This window comes from Scardinius erythrophthalmus (assembly GCF_964197995.2).
Source record: "Scardinius erythrophthalmus genome assembly, chromosome: 5".
Taxonomy (NCBI): domain Eukaryota; kingdom Metazoa; phylum Chordata; class Actinopteri; order Cypriniformes; family Leuciscidae; genus Scardinius; species Scardinius erythrophthalmus.
In genome coordinates this window covers 17823511-17839263 of record NC_138225.1, presented here as the reverse complement: position 1 = coordinate 17839263, position 15753 = coordinate 17823511, and the positions used below count along the sequence as shown (strand labels likewise).

At 36.9% G+C, this 15753-nt stretch overlaps 1 protein-coding gene across 1 annotated transcript in view; it reads right to left on the bottom strand.

Moving 5' to 3' along the window:
- The window catches only part of zmat4a (zinc finger, matrin-type 4a), a 115880-nt gene that overhangs the window by 32373 nt on the left and 67754 nt on the right, over positions 1-15753 (bottom strand). The window contains exon 4 of the mRNA XM_081365479.1: positions 1540-1696. Within this exon, the coding sequence (XP_081221605.1) occupies positions 1540-1696 (157 nt within the window). The remainder of the gene's footprint in view (positions 1-1539; positions 1697-15753) is intronic.

Below are 15753 nucleotides of genomic sequence, written 5' to 3'. Positions count from 1 at the left end.
CTGTCTCAGTATGCCACATGTCAGAGGGATTGATGGTCTGCCTCAATCCCCTCAGAGTGGGACACAAGCCTCGTCTGTCTCGAGCCATCAGACGCAGATGGCACAGCTAATGATGGCATCAGTCAGTGACAGGAAACATGGGAGGAACAAGCAGAGAGAGAGAGAGAGAGCAAAGAAAAAAAAAATCAAGACTACAGTAGCAATTCATTTTAAGCCAGACATGCTACATAGCCTTGTATTCAAAATCAGACTGTGAAAAAACTGAACCACTGAATTTTAAATTAACATGGCACACAAGACTATTAAACAATAATTAGGGTTGATAAGTAAAGGATAAATATACAATCAGTCTGTCATTATTGCAAAATGATCCCAATCGGGGGTGATCAGGTCAATGGGTTTATTTTGAATACAATTTTAATTATTTAAAATGATTAAACACTTATAATTAATCATAATAATAATTTGTTTTTATTTAAATGTATTTTATTATAATTATTAAAATAATCAAATAAATGTAATAATAAAAATACCCCTAAATAATAATTCGAATTATTCCACTAACTGCACAGCCAATAAATGGGCATGACATTTCTGAGACCACGGGAGTCCTGATCAACCTGTCAGTTTTTATTCAGGGCAAAGTTTTCCCAGATAATGGTCAGTTATGTTGTGTTGCTATGGACAACAACATGGGCCAATCAGAATCAAGTACCCCACAGTGATTTTCATCCACCAGTCTGCCTCGTACGCCCATTAGATTACATTAGTTTGATACACAGAGTGTATCTCAAGCGTTAGAATTGTGTAATTGATCCTAAACACTGGATGTGATGTGGTAAGCCTCCTAACTATGCCATATGTGGCGCAGCTGTCCATTGAAGAGCGCAATTAATAGACACATTGGGCATTTGGCGGCACAGCCAGTAGGAAAGCTGGTGAGTAATGGATGCTGAACAGAACTGAGAGCCAGTGTAGTCTCTCTTTCCAATGGCTGAAATCGAAATGACACACGCAGCTTCTCTCTACTGTACCCTATTTCCTTTGTGTGTCCTCCTACAGGCAGATGATTTCTGAGAGCCCACTGATCCCCGAGTGTTTTCTGCTCATTCTCGACACAATCTCACACCGCTATTGTGCTGTAAACAGGTCAGAAACCTAACATGCACAGCAAAGCACTGCATGATAGAAGCATAATGCAAGAATGAACACAGACATAAACACAAATATTCAGACAGTGTGACGACTATTCCTTAAACACACTGCTTTCAGGTGGCTGCTTCCACAAAGCTCCTTTTATAAAGCCGCAGACAGACAAATAGACCTTCTTCCTTCTTATTTTTAGGTCAATTACCCCTCTAGGCAAGTAGGCGGTGAGCACTGATGTGCAGTGCAAGGCTGAGAGTGTCCGGCTCTTTCAAACGCCTGCCCTGATCCTCCAGCAACACACAGTCTTCTCCGATTGATCTCTTCATCATATATAAGCACCCTCCCAGAGAACTTTTTAGTGCTATGTGTGTGTGAGTGCGCTACGCTTACCTTTGGCTGTTATGGCAGGCTGTTCGCCCAGCAGAAGTTTGAGCCTTTTAGCATGGATCTTGCCTTGGTAATGAGACTGCGCTACCACAGCTGAAGTAAAGGACATGTTACACAGCGTACAGCACTTGTTCTTATCCACATCTCCCTCCTCACTGCCCTGCAACACATCAGACACATTTATAACGGTCAGAAGGTCACAAAGAGCAAGGGCATGGGGTTGAAAGAGGAAAGCAAGAACCTAGAACATTTTTTCTCACAGCACTTTTTTCTTCTAACCTCGGAGGTCAAACCCCCCAGGAACACTTGAGGGTAAATATGCTGCAAATATAACAAAGTGAAGAATGAAAGCAGGAGGGGAGAAAAGGTCGCGGCTACTTTGGGATTGCTTATGTGGTTCCTGCTAGGATGCAAATGGAGGTGATTTTACAGTAATAGGGCCAGTTTGATTGAACCATCACAGGCAGAATTTGAAGATCTCACCCACTGACTGCAGTACGATCTATTACACATTTTATACCAAATAGAAGATGTGAAATCTGTGAAGCCATTTCATGACTGAGTTCATTTTCTCAGCGGTACATTCATAAGTATATGTTTGGGCTGGAGATCAAATAGAATTCACTTTTAGGGATGCATGATTTCTGGCCTATACCAAAAAGCCAGCAACTAAATATGGTAGATATTAAACCTCTATTATGTTGGGATGCCTTGTTTATTTTTTTTATTCTTGTAGAGAAAAACATATAAAGTACAGTATGAAAAATGGATACTCATTTTGAGATTGGTTAAAGATGACACTAATATAAGAATAATAAATGTTTCTTGAGCACCTAATCAGCATACAATGATCACAGCAATGACTGCTGAAAATTCAGCTTTGATTAAATTTAAATGATACACTACTATTTACAATTTTGGGGTAAGTAGGTTTTAAAATAATAATAATAATAATAATAATTATTATTATTATTATTATTATCATCATCAAGCATTTTAATTGCATTAAATTGTTTAAAAGTGACAGTAAAGAAATTTATAAATGTTACAAAAGATTTCTATTTCAAATAAATGCTGTTCTTTTGAACTTTCTATTCATCAAAAATCCTGAAGAAAAAAAGTATCACAGGTCCCACACAAATATCAAGCAGCAAAAACAATATTAATAATTGAGCACCAATAATAAACAGATCACCAAATAAGAATTATTTCTGGTGAATAAGGACACTGAAGACTGGAGTAATGGCTGCTGAAAATTCCGCTTTGCCATCACATGAATAAATTACATTTTAAAATATATTCAAATTTTAATAATATATCACAATATTACTGTTTCTACGTATTTGTGATGAAATAAGTGCAGCCTTGGTAAGCATAAGAGACTTCTTTCAAATTATAATTACACACATTTATATTATCAGATGATAACCGATACGCTACCCATATATTGTGCATCCCTAATCACTTTACAAATTAACTTATGCCCTCCACCCTTGACAGATATACCAACTAGTACCTTGGATAAACCTACTGGAATGGCTCCAACATCCCAAGAATATTAAGACACCAAACCTGATGCGATGTCTTTCTTTTTTTGTTTGTCATGCCAACTCAAAGGTCTACTCTTCTCTTCCTTTCCCTAAAACATTGTAATTTTGTAAAGCTTCCACTGTGAACTTTGTTAGTCTTTGGCCTTGTTGGATGTTCCTTACAGGCGTTGTAGCTGTTAACTGTAATTACAGGGAGAGACTTTATATTGATGGTAATCAAAAACAATGGTTGCCCTACAGCTCAGTTTCAAGCTCTATGAATAAAACAAGGAACTAATTTACATAAATTTTCCAGCAATTTTGTCCCATTGCCACGGAGCCTTGGACTATAGGAAGGGTAAACTGGTGTGACACAAGTGTAGTGAAAACAGTCTTAGGTTGTGCCTGGAGGCATTCTTACACAAGCATGCAAACACACAAACTCACTCTGTCTGAGCAGGAAAAATATCTTCCTAAATTGCAGAGATGAAGAGACTGCATTTAGAATTGTGTGCATGACAATCTGAAGTACTAGAAAAGAGAGTGAGACAGGAAGAAGGTCAGAAGTATTTTCTCTACGCATGCAGATAGTATACTGGACAAAACATACTACATCTGCAATGTTGGTGTTGATCAAAGTATATTCTTTGACCGCTACCATTTTGTCTATTTAAATGGAGAAAAATCGATCATAACTTCAGTAAACTATGGAGTGCCACAAGAATCTGTGTTAGGCCCTCTGTTATTCTCAATATATATGTTGCCACTTGGAAATATTATAAGGAAACATGGAATTAGCTGATGACACTCAAATCTATATTTCATCACGGCCAGATGAAAATGCTAAATTATCCAAACTGACAGAGTGTGTTAAAGATATAAAAGATTGGATGATGCGCAATTTTCTTTTATTAAATCCAGACAAGACAGAGGTACTAATCATCGGTTCAAAAAAACCACCCACAAAACCTCTCACAATACAACTTTAACATAGTAGGATGTCCTGTTACTTTATCATCTACAGTAAAAGACCTGGGTGTTATATTAGACTGCAACCTGTCTTTTGATAATCATATTTCATATGTTACAAGAACAGCCTTTTTCCACCTTAGAAACATTGCTAAGCTACGTAACATGCTATCAGTTTCTGATGCAGAAAAGTTAGTTCATGCATTCATGACCTCGAGACTAGATTACTGTAATGCTTTATTAGCTGGTTGTCCTGCATCCTCAATAAACAAGCTACAGTTAGTCCAAAATGCAGCCGCTAGAGTTCTTACTAGATCAAGAAAATATTATCATATAACACCGATTTTATCATCACTACATTGGTTACCTATAAAGTTCCGTATTAATTACAAGGTATTGCTACTGACTTATAAAGCCCTAAACGGCTTAGCTCCAGTCTATTTAACGGATCTTCTATCGCCCTATAATCCATCGCTCTCTTTAAGATCACTAAATTCGAGGCTTTTGGTCATACCTAGGATATCCAGATCCACCAAAGGAGGGAGAGCATTTTCACATTTAGCTCCAAAACTCTGGAATAGCCTTCCTGATACTGTTCGTTGCTCAGACTCGCTCTCCCAGTTTAAAACTAGATTAAAGACGCATCTCTTCAATCTTACAGTTAAATCTGACCTCTAGTTCATAAACGCCAGAGGAGAACTGGCCCCCGACTGAGCCTGGGTTCTCCCAAGGTTTTTTTTTTTCTCCATTAGATCACCTGATGGAGTTTTTCGGTTCCTTGCCACTGTTGCCTTTGGCTTGCTTAGTTGGGGATATTTGGGGATATTTAATTTAATTTAATTAATCAATCAACAATACTATTGATCAGCATTCCCAAACGTGGACGTTTTCCACTAGAAACAAACATTGATGTATTATTTGAATTTAATACTGTGAAGCTGGTTTGATACAACCTGTGTTGTGAAAAGCACTATATAAATAAACTTGACTTGACTTGACTTGACTTGTGACATTAAAAACCACCATGAAAATTATTTAACCATAAGGAACAACTTTCTTGGTTCCTATAGCACTTACACTTCAGGCTCACAGGCTTATCATCAATAAAAAACTTTGAAGCTATTTTTCTCCATTCTAATGTAGATATAGCTACTACATTTTGCCTCTGAATTCCGTATTGTTTACTTCATTTAATATACTGCTTTTGCACACTGTGTAGCAGGGAACTATGCACTTAGACTCGAGACTGGTCTGTAGAAAAGCATTGTCTTCTTTGTTTGTAAGTATCATGGAAGCCAAGCACCCTCAGTGCTAATGGAGGGAGCTGAAAAGACAGCACACACAAAATCAGCACTTCTCCAAATGACCTTGCTCTGTGCTCCAGTATGTGTGCTGTACATTCAGCTTATCCATTTATCCATATATACCTCGGCTGCTCTGAAAAGCAGAATCTCCCACACGAGTCCTCGTACAGTGCATTCAGTCTTTGTGTTATAGCGACATTCACAATATACTACAGCAAAATAAAATCATTATCAAAATCAAAACATAATGACTTTCCATTAAAAGCAAATTTGATAAAGAATGCTTGTGTTAATGACTGTCATCTGCAAAGGTGTTGGAAAGTCACCATGTTGCAAATTTACATTGGCTCAAAGTGCTTTAGTTTAATAGTTAAATTACTGTGTATGATTGTTTTAGACCTTCTGAAAGTGTATTTGATACGCACAATGGTGCAAATTACCCTTGCAAAGCAAATTTGCATTGGTTAAGAGCATTTTAATTGCTAAAACAATTTTAGATAATGCAAAAATATTAAGTTTGAACTTAAGCTAAAATTAAAGGTACAGTAAGTGATTTCTGAGAAACATTGTTGATAGAGCTGTCACTTTACGGTCGAAAATCGATTGCACAATCGATCGGACCAACCAATGCAAGTTTAAAAAAAACGAAAATAGAGAATCGATTTTAACGGCCTTCTCTCGGAGTGCGTCCAGCTCGTCACGATACGCCCGCAGCGAACGCGCGTCACACAGCGACTGCAGGTTCTGACACACACACACACACACACACACACATATATAACAGGAGATTATACTTCTGCATAATGTGTCTCTTTTTACTACAATTATTTAGGCAGTCTCATGCATACAGATACAGATTCGGGCTACGGTCTACAATCGCCTACACAGGCGAAATTTGTTTGACATTTATAATGATCGTAAACACAGCCATGTTGAAGCCAGCAGTGATGTTTTTCATTTATATTATGGCTTATTGTTTTTCGAGAATGTTGCACTCCTGTTTGTCATTGTGCACGAAACTTCACGCTAATAAATCATCAGGAATATTTGCTGACTTGTGTGCGTCTCAGCACCCTCTTTACGTTCGTCCTAATGCCTGTTAGTTGTCCGTGGATTTGCCCATATTTGGCTTTTAAAATGGAAACATCTTTAGACATGGAAAATCGATTTTACAATCGATTCAATGAACACTTACGTCTCAAAAATCGAACAGGATTTTTTCACAAAAGTGACAGCCCTAATTGTTGAACACTGTTGATATTTGAAATCAACCCAAACAAACACCCTTCATTGCTCCGCGCCAAAAATGCATGAATACACAATACAAGAGTGGATGTCTCTTTATCATAGCAGAAGCGATGCAAAATAAACGTTTGCGGAAAAAAAAAGCGAACATGACGGATGAACGTCAAGAACAAAAAATTAACATACAGTAGACAAGAGTATACAAAAGCAAGAGTTCATTGTTAGTCGCCAGCAGCACACAAGCTCCAGACAAACAATGACACTCAAAGACAATGTTATTTATGTATGGAGCAGAAACAACACCACCTCTGTTTTTAGGCCTTCCCACTTTGGTCTCTCCAGCACTGGAACGCTTTTCTAATATTAATGCGGGTCCTAAAAGCTCTTGCCCGATCATAACCCTTTTTTCTGGTGATATTCCTCTGACCTTTTCTCTTTTGTAATGTCTCTCAGCCATCTCTCTTTCTACAGTCCTCCTTCAAATCTCCCTCTTGCTCACTCTCTCTCCTCCCCCATCATGAGTGGATAAGCCCCCTACTGCTGATAGACTACAAGTGTGTTGTGGTGTTTGGTCCGATCCACTTTCAAAAGCATTCTTCAAAAATCACTTACTTCACCTATAATATGCAATTAAAAACTGCTAAATGAAGACTTTATGAAAGTGACTTTTACTTAAGCACATTTATTTTAATTTTAAAAAGGTTAATGTTAACAAGTGGAAAGATGGTCCACTGAATTCATGCGTCAAGATACTTTCTTAAGCCTATGCCTGGTTTTATTAACAAACAATCAAATATTTTTTAACATTTTCTTCTTTTGAAGAAACTTTGGCATTGAAGGCATTCTGGTGTGACGACCAATCAACCCGGATTAAATCAAGTCTTGTACTACATATTTTCATGTTGGCTGTTCTGTTTCACTTGGAAAAACATCAAATTATGAAAGCAAACTATATCATGTTAACCCTTTGGCCACCTTGCCACCTTGTTGAATAAAGGTGAATTGGACTTATTCAGTCATTAAAGATTAAATTATTGTTGTGCAGAAAAAATATACTTACACTGTTACACACCTCAGGTCATTACAAATTTTTACAAAAATAAATAAATGGGAAACAGGCATTTTTTTTATAATTGTATTATTTTTTACTTGTCATATTGTTTATAATGAATTGATTGAGGAATACTAAGGGTGGTTGATGTCTAACTTTAAAAAAACGAATAAGCGTGAGGGTAATGAATGACGTCCCGGGTCACTTAAAACCAGAGGTATGCGTTTAAGGGTTAAAAAAATAATTTTGACTTTAAGATGAAAGAAAAATAAATGCTTATATCCAAGCATCAAATCCAAAGTCAAAGGCAAAAATTCACAAATATGTATGTGCATGAACAATATATGTTGAACAGAAAAATGACGTCCAGGAATCTTCTATAAGAAAATGCAACACAAAACCCCTGACTCGGCTGTATCCCTCCAGATTTAATCTCCAATGTGATTTGTCAGATATGTGCGGCTCACTTATTCTAAAGCCATGTGCAAAGCTGAAGATAATTACACATCTGAATATACGTCTACACAGCAATTCACAGCCTGTCACTTAGAAAGACGCATTGCTCCCCAGCAAAACGCATGTGTCTTTTTCATTCATGCAATAAAATAATCTCTTTTTTTTATCTGAAAACAGCAAATTCATTTCTCCGTCAACACAAAACATAGTGTCTTCCCCAGAGCTTTACAATAATAACAATATTATTGCAACTTCAATTGCTGAAAACAATCAGGGTATAAAAGGTTTGTATCTTCAGAAGACTGTTATAAACTCCATGCCACGCTACTTTCCCTTCTTTGTGAATTTTTTTAGTAGACTTGTGCAATTCTGTAAACTTGCTATGTCATTACCAAAGAAAGTAAAAAGTTAACTTTTTTTACACTAAAAAATCTCAATGTTAAAGATTTAAGGTATAATGTGTAATTTTTAATGCCACTAGATTCACCATTGTTCAAACAAAACTGGGCTAATTCATCAGCAGAGCACACTTCAGAGGAAGCAACAAGCAAATGTCTTACTTATTGTTGTCCCTACATATTACAGTGGGAGAGGAGAGAATATTTTATATTACACACATCACTAACTGAAAATAAACAAACACGGCATGTCAAAGAAATGCAACTATGACCTGGGTACACAGAACGCTCCCTATAATTATTTTCCTACTCTTAATTAGATTAATGCTTGATGAATGCTTGTTTTCTAATGCAGCCCATTTACACACAACAATTAAGCTTCTTTGCATTCAACAATCATCAGCTTCAGCGATGCTAATCTTTTCCCATGAATAACCTTCGCCAACTCTACTCAGTTTAGAGCATTATTCCATTTTGGGTTTTAGCTAATGATAGAGACAGCTGAGAGGAGACAGAAAATAAAGGAGGGAGAGTAAAACGAGATTGAGAGTGGGACCAGTACAGTACATGACACATGAGCAAAGTTTTGCATTCCCCGAGAAACTTTATGCAAAAGGTTTTGAGAACAAGTTTGCCTTTTTTCCTCCCATCCCGTAATTTTCCTCCACCATGACCCTTTGTAACATTTCATTTCAACATCAAAATCAGTTTTCTTCCTTTAATGATAATCTGTATAATTATTTAGAAAGCAATATTATGTTTCGATTCAATTCACTTTATTGGAATGACAAAAAATGACGAAGAATGTGTTGCCAAAGCATAAAGCCTCTCATGCAACAAATGTGAATCCATTAATCCATATTAGGTTAATGTATACCCTTATATCCTCTGAGTTCTTCAATTGAGAGGGACTTCCATGTTTTTGCATATGTTCCAACTTTTGTTAATGGCCCTGCTATTGTTAATGGTCTTGTTTTGATTACTGCTGTCGGTTGACACTTCATTTTACAGTATAGTATCATTTTCATACTCTTAAATGAACTTCATGCTGTTGTTCACTAATTTCTGACAACTGCTGAGAATAAAATCATGGGAAAATCTAACTATACTGTTACCTTTTCTCCAATGGATAAACAATAATGTTGGTTAAAGGGATAGTTCACCCAAAAATGAATTTACTCACCCTCAAGCCATTTTACACTGTAAAAGAAAGTTGCTGCCTACATTTTTACGTATAATAAACTTGGATGTGTAAGTCACTTCAACTTAAATTGCATTAAACTGACTTAAAAAATGAGTTGAATCTTGCATAACATAAAAAGTTTTAAAATTGCTTAACTTATTTTGATGAGTTAAAGCAATGTAAAAACATATGAATCATGTAATTTTTTACAGTGTAGGTGTATATTACTTTCTTCTTTCAGACGAATACAATCAGAGTTAAATTAAAAAATGTCCTGGCTCTACCAAGCTTTATAATGGCAGGGAATGGAGGATATGATTTTGAAGGCCAAAAAAGTGCATCCGATATCCTTCATAAAAGTACTCCACGAAATTAAAAGTCTAAAATTAGATTTTTTAAAGAGAAATGTTGGAGGAGCTTGAGTTTGTTGCCCAGCCCTATTTGTTTGAACCGCAAGAGGTGTCAAAGCTTTCACTACTCCTACATCCTACATCATATATCATCAAGTGTTACTCTTCTGGCGTTAGTCGACTTGTGTAGGCCATCTGCCAGAAGCTAGTTATTTTAATTGATAAAGTTATAAAAATGTATATTTTTCTTACACAAACGCATCGCTTCGCTTCAGAAGGCCTTTATTAAACCCCATGGAGCTGAATGGATTACTTTTATGATGGATGGATGCAATTTTTTGGGGCTTCAAAATATCATCCTCCATTAACTGCCATTATAAAGTCTGGAAGAGCCAGGACATTTTTTTATATATATATCTAGGAAGGCTTGAGTGGAAGTAAATCATTTTCATTTTTAGGTGAACTATCCCTTTAACATTTAAGACACCGACTCATATACACTATGCAGATCTTGGTAAACACTTTCCATTATGTTCATTTTGTGGTTGCACACATGCTACAGCATGTCCAACTTACTGTGTATCATTTTGAGATCATATAACTCAAACTGAGTTTAGAGTTGAAAGCTGAAATCAGTTTGTTTAATATTTTAGTGCTTAATTTGTGCAATAGGCGGGCCTGCATTTTGCATATCTCTAAAGTATTGTATAAAGTCATTTCAAAGTGACAAATGACTGCCTATTGCCCAACTAAGCAGAGACAGAACTGTTAAGAGTCTGACAGGGTTCATCAGGGCTTTGATGGAATAATCAGGAAGTTGATAACCATCTGATTGGAACAGCAGAACCAGCCTGTGGGGAAAAAGATGTTGAATTTGTAATAGCCATCCAAGTACCAAGAAGAGAGAAGGAGATATGACAATGTACACAGAGGATCAGTGAGTCCCTGAAGGAAAGGATCCTGTATGTATATATAAATATATATAAAAGTATATATAAAAAAAGTATATATAAAGTATATATAAAACTGGCTGAATATGCCACAAATAATTCAAATTAAAATGAACAACCGTACATAACAAATATTACACACACATAAATGAAACTGCCACAAATAAAAAAAAAAAAGCATTTAATCTGCATATACATATATAAATATACATACATACACACACGCACACATATACATACATACATACATACATATACATTTATACATATACATACATATATATACATACATACATACACACACACATACATACATACATACTGCCACAAGGGCAATGATGTATTGGTAACAATGTAAAAAATTCATGACAAAATACACATTGCATCATATCTTAAATATACATAGTACCACCATAAGAGCAACAATACATCTCCAAACAAAATGCAAAAATCCTTTTACCCTTCATAACTTTCTTTCAAATGCTAGATTCTATGCTATTTTCTCTGTTTTGTTATTTTTAGGTTTTAGATCTGATACTGAGGCCTGTTTGCCTTTAAGAAAAAAAAATTGTGAACAATGAAAGACCTCAGGTCAGCAGTGTACACTGTCTGAGGCTCGCAGGCAGTAGTTGCTGGTGAAAGTGCTCTGGGGGCTTTGCGGAGATTGCTTTAGTGTAAAAACCTTTTGAGGTTTAATTCTGTTTACACAATATATGATTCTACAGTTGTGAAGCATTGCTACTCCTTCATGGTATCAGAATCCCCAAAACCAATGTCACAAGAACAATGTGCTTTTAACTGGAGCAGGTATATTCACAATGATTATTCACTTATATTTCTTATGGTTTACTACATGTTCAATTTCAGACAGAACATGTCACGGTTCAAGAGTGCGCTGCTTCCTGCTTGTCTCGTGCATTTGTTATTGTTGTCTGTGTGCCATGTGCGTGTGTGTGTGTGTGTGTGTGTCACCGTATCAATTATCAGTCAATCATCTCATCTGTAATCAGCTCGGCGCCAGCTGCCACTCATCTCCAGTTCCTTTAAAGACTCACTGAATTCTTCTCTCATTGTCAGATCGTTGGTCGATGTTTGTGCTGTGTTTCCTGTTTCCCGTGAGTTGGTTTCTTCCTGGAGTCCTGTGCTGTGTGTTCTTCGTGTCTGGATCCTGTCTTCACCTTCACGCCGTTTCACCGCCGGATTCATCGCGACCATCTAGTCCCTGCGCCACCCTGCTTCAGCCGTCTGACCCTCACCATCTGCCTGCGTCTGAACTTCTGTGTTTAAGTGTTTAATAAACATACATTCTTGAGATCGCCTGCATTTGCTTCCTTTTTTCCAGTGCGTCATGACAGAACACAAAAAAAGGTCAGAGATCCCATGACTCAGTCTGGTCTCCATGAGAACAAGATGCCATGCCAACCATGACAAGCACAGTGCTGTCAGTTCACATCGCATCAGTCAGGTTTCCCCGTATTTGAGACACTTATCTTGCAGGCCATACATATATTTAGTTCTTACAAATTTGTCCCTTAAGGTTTAGGTTCAAACCAGTGTCCTGTACATCAGCGTTTCGGACCAGTTAAAGTTAAATACTATACCAAGATACTAGAAAACTGATGGAAAATGTACCAGAGTTAGTACAAGTAGCGACGTTACTAACTTAACAACTTTTTTTTTCAGTAGCTCAATTGATTTTTCTTTTAAAACAGTGTAGCTTTTCAAGTAGCTAACTACTTTTTCCAGCAAGTAGCAGTGTAGCGCAACCAAAAACTACATTCTGTTTTGCCAAACCTGCAATGCAGCGAAGCAGAATCGTCGTCTTATTAGATCACAAACTAAATGTGCATTACCGCCATCTATTGTTATATCACGCATCTCGCGGCATTACAGTTGACTGAGAAAAGATGGTCTGATGATTATGTTAAGGACATATAGAAGCGAGTTGTTATTTCACATAAATCGACTAGTAAAGGTTACACTTTTGTATGTAATTTATGCAAACCAAAGATTAAAACTCTGTCTCTGTCTGCGTCAAAGACTTCAAGTACATACAGGTGAATAATAGCCTTTACAAATTCCTGCTTGATAATTAATCAATTTGAAATAATCAATTTGAATTGATTGATTATCCTCTATATCAAAAGTCTACTTCTGATTTAATTACAATGATGACTTGCAATATTTTTATCTGTCCAACAACAGTTTTTTAAACCTAAACAAACCTAAAAAAAAAAACTCTAACATTGTATTTTGCGCCGTTGCTTTGGCAAAAGCATTTGTCAAAGCATCTATCAAACAGAAAACAGAATCAGGAAATAGTTGAAGCTCATAATTCGCGTCTCAGAGCGGTGCCGTTCACAGTAAATGCTGCGAGCTTCATCATCACTGCATATGCTGTGAGTTTAACATGCATTTTTGACTACTCTACTCCTGTGTATCCAATTTAAGTTGCATAACTTGCATACATTTTGTTCTTATATTGATGTTACTGTAGCAATTTTAAACTTTATATTTGAGAATTGTGTGCATCTTTGGATAGTTTACAAAATAAAACAATACTCATAATGTAAATACAATAATCATAATTGTATTATCAATTACTCAGTTCACATTCACGTCATTTGTAAGACGGTGTGCTGTAGTATGATCCTAGTATGAATTATGATCCTAACCTTTACCTCCATAGCGAAATCTCAGTTGGCCAGACAGTGACTTATCTTTTTAATCTTAATCATTAAAATATTGGAGGAAAAAAGATTATATATATACAGTGAGGAAAATAAGTATTTGAACACCCTGCTATTTTGCAAGTTCTCCCACTTAGAAATCATGGAGGGGTCTGAAATTGTCATCGTAGGTGCATGTCCACTGTGAGAGACATAATCTAAAAAAAAAAATCCAGAAATCACAATGTATGATTTTGTAACTATTTATTTGTATGATACAGCTGCAAATAAGTATTTGAACACCTGAGAAAATCAATGTTAATATTTGGTACAGTAGCCTTTGTTTGCAATTACAGAGGTCAAACGTTTCCTGTAGTTTTTCACCAGGTTTGCACACACTGCAGGACGGATTTTGGCCCACTCCTCCACACAGATCTTCTCTAGATCAGTCAGGTTTCTGGGCTGTCGCTGAGAAACACAGAGTTTGAGCTCCCTCCAAATATTCTCTATTGGGTTTAGGTCTGGAGACTGGCTTGGCCACGCCAGAACCTTGATATGCTTCTTACAGAGCCACTCCTTGGTTATCCTGGCTGTGTGCTTCGGGTCATTGTCATGTTGGAAGACCCAGCCTCGACCCATCTTCAATGCTCTAACTGAGGGAAGGAGGTTGTTCCCCAAAATCTCGCAATACATGGCCCCGGTCATCCTCTCCTTAATACAGTGCAGTCGCCCTGTCCCATGTGCAGAAAAACACCCAAGCATGATGCTACCACCCCCATGACTAGCAGACTAACAGGTCTTTGAGGGTCAGAATTCTAGCTGATAGACAGGTGTTCAAATACTTATTTGCAGCTGTATTATACAAATAAATAGTTAAAACATCATATATTGTGATTTCTGGATTTTTTTTTTTTTTTTGATTATGTCTCTCACAGTGGACATGCACCTACGATGACAATTTCAGATCCCTCCATGATTTCCAAGTGGGAGAACTTGCAAAATAGCAGGGTGTTCAAATACTTATTATCCTCACTGTATATAAAAAAAACACAGTGAGTCAAAAAAACTGTAGTGTACACTTCAAGTTTTTAAAAGTTTAGCTTAAAGTTGTGGTTTAAATGAATATGAAAATGAAACGGTATTCAATGTGTCTCGACGCAGCAAGTGGATAGAGCAATGTTTCTCAAAATAAAATAGTCAAAAAATAACATTTCTGGATTGTCAACAAAACTACTAAAACTATATGTCAAGTGAGCAAATCAAAGCGTGTTGTTACTGTTAACTTAAACTATGAAAAATATATATTAGTGCTGTAGCGGTGCGTCGCGTCAACGTCATATTTTTTGCGTCGACGCTTCTTTATTTATTTATTTTTGCACCGTTACCCGGAGGTACAGCTCGCCACACACACACCCCCCGCCGTGTTATTCTGTCATGTTTTCTCCCTTTCTTTCCAAACCGCGACAAACGCCAGTCTCCTTTCTCTGCAGAATGCCATCAATCTGCACAACCAATCACAGCGCACCATTCCACGCATTGTAAACACTAAAGGTGGCGCTTTGAATACACCCGGCATCCTAGTTTTCCTTATCTACTTTGCACTTTTTGATCAACAAACAAACAAAAAAAATTAACACATTTGACGGCATTGATGAACCTGTGGTGGATTCTGCCGTAGGGAAGAAACGTAAGCCATCGAAATCTAATCATTTACGTGAGGAGATTAAGAAGATGAGGCACGCGGGAGGAAGAGAAATGCCGACTGTTGATTGTTCTCACACGACAGCATCAAACTTCTGTCACGCTGACACGTTAACCCCAGGGGATCTTTTAAAAAAACTTTCAATTCTTGTACTCAAAGTCAACGAAAACCGAGCAGGACCAAGCAATTTTATAGCTGATTGCCGTCAAAAAAGTTCAGAATGTATTTCTTAGCGATGGCTTATTGAATGTAGCGCCTATGTTTAGTCCAGTAATGTTTAGTCCAGTAACGTTAGCCTACGTGCTAAATATAAGATTAGTATTGACTGAGTTCAGAGGCTGTCATATGTGGATCAACTTACTTTGTTGTGTATTTTCAACAGTTTCAATATGAAAAATAACTTTCATATTG